The following is a 1,753-nucleotide window of genomic DNA, read 5'->3' as shown; positions in this document are numbered from 1 at the left end:
CAACAGCAGGTAGAGGCATGGAGGTACACCAAGCACTTAGAACATTCAGGAGGCTGAGGAAAAGGGATTGCCTTGAGTTTGAGGCCAGTGAGGGCTGAAGAAGACAAGCAACACACATGCAGAGAGCAGCGGCAGACAGAGGGCCATCGGCCTGAGAGGAAGGAACTCAGCAACCGTGACAGAGGCAGCTGTCTCATGTGACACTTCAGGATGATTAAAGGCCATGAACTACATTCAAAAAGGCCAAGCCAAGGGTATGCAGGGCTCCCCAGAAGGTTGGTGCCTGGCTGGTGTGTTTTGTCAGGAGTGACCTGACCAAAACAAAAACAGAAAAACAGGCTTGCTGCTGGACTGGGACAAAGGGGGCGAGAGTGCCCGAAAACAGGAACAACCTAGACCCCACCCCTCACTTGGGCTCTGTGAGTCTTCCCCGGGAAGTTAAGGGAGCCTGGTCCTTACGGTTGTCCTCGTTGACCAGTCCATAGCAGACCTCGTAGGCTGTGATCTCGCCATTGGTCTCAGCCGGCTCAGCCCAGCTCAACTGGGTCACCGTAGAAGAGACGACATTGAAAGCCAGCCGTCCTGGCTCACTGGGTACTGGGAGGGAGCAGGAAGAGCTCAATTAGAGGGTCGGAGGGGTGGCGGGGGCTGAGCTCTGGAAGGGAGGGAAGGGGGAGGGCTGGGCACCCCGACAGCCGGGGAGCAGACTCACCTTCCTGGTGGGTGCGGCAGGACACCAGGGAGCTGTAGGGCCCCTCACCCTGGGCCCCGTAGGCGCACACCTTCATTTCGTAGTCGCAATAGGGATACAGGTTGGTGAGCTCCACCGAGGGCACCTTGCTGTCCAGGAGGTGGGCTTCCGACTCGGAGTCGCCCTGGATCCAGTACTTCACCTGTGGGCGGGTGATCAGTAGGAAGCAGAAGCGCTAGGACCCCCGTTGTATACAAGACACTGGCGCCTCCCAGCAAGGCTGCGGGCAGAGCAGGGGGTCTCCCAGGCAGGGGGAAGACCCCATTCCAGCAAGGAGAGGAGGCCCGAAGCTTAAGAACTCAGAAATAGGTCTTCCCGCTTGCAGGGTCACCGAGGGAGAACTGGTACTAAGTGTCCTCCCCCTCCCTTGGGGGACAATCCACTCACCATCTGAAGGTGAGTGACAGACCTCCCCGGTGCCCCTCACCTTACCCTGTATCCCATTGGCTTGCCAGGAGGGGGTAGCCAGTTAAAATGGATCTTCCTGGACCCGGCGGCCTTGGCATTGGGGTTCTGTGGGGCACCCAGGTCCCCGCGGGGTGGTGGTGGTGATGAAAGTTCCTGATTTATGAGGCTCCTGTCCGTTTCATCTAGTCAAAGGGGTGTGAAGGCGGCAGGCTCAGTACATGTTACCAACAGGGGGCGCCAGAGATTTGTTAATCATCCCAGGCGTCCCAATTTAAAAGTTCGATTAGAATGGGCCCATCTTCCTCTTGGAGTGTTGGTGCCACAGAGGCCGTGGAGAACCAGAGGACTCTCTGGGGGAGCAAGGGGAAGGGGTTCGTCTGCCATCTTTTTCTCTTGGCAGACCAGGAAATGTTCCACAGAGAAATCTGCTCCCTTCTCCCGTCACTACCCACTTTCCCTGATGGTTGCTGAAAGGACTGGATGAACTTGCTCTCTCCCCTGGACATGTGCTAAGGCTGGGGGAGTGCTTGGAGCCTAGTGGTCACATGACCTCGACCCGTGGCTGTCATGAGGGCAGCCAGCGCATAAACAGTA

General features: G+C 57.6%; 1 protein-coding gene across 3 annotated transcripts in view; it reads right to left on the bottom strand.

Annotated features, from left to right (window-relative positions):
- The window catches only part of Itgb4 (integrin subunit beta 4), a 33,989-nt gene that overhangs the window by 6,644 nt on the left and 25,592 nt on the right, over positions 1–1,753 (bottom strand). For all 3 annotated transcript variants that reach the window (XM_026780803.1, XM_026780802.1, XM_013347634.2), the window contains exons 28-30: positions 1,184–1,341; positions 713–893; positions 460–597 (exon numbers count right to left, since the gene is read on the bottom strand). In XM_026780803.1, coding sequence (XP_026636604.1) covers positions 460–597; positions 713–893; positions 1,184–1,341 — 477 coding nt within the window. The remainder of the gene's footprint in view (positions 1–459; positions 598–712; positions 894–1,183; positions 1,342–1,753) is intronic.

Source organism: Microtus ochrogaster, chromosome 7, assembly GCF_000317375.1.
Source record: "Microtus ochrogaster isolate Prairie Vole_2 chromosome 7, MicOch1.0, whole genome shotgun sequence".
In the NCBI taxonomy this organism is placed as follows: domain Eukaryota; kingdom Metazoa; phylum Chordata; class Mammalia; order Rodentia; family Cricetidae; genus Microtus; species Microtus ochrogaster.
Note: the sequence above shows the minus strand (reverse complement) of the source record. Positions and strands in the feature narration are given on the sequence as shown.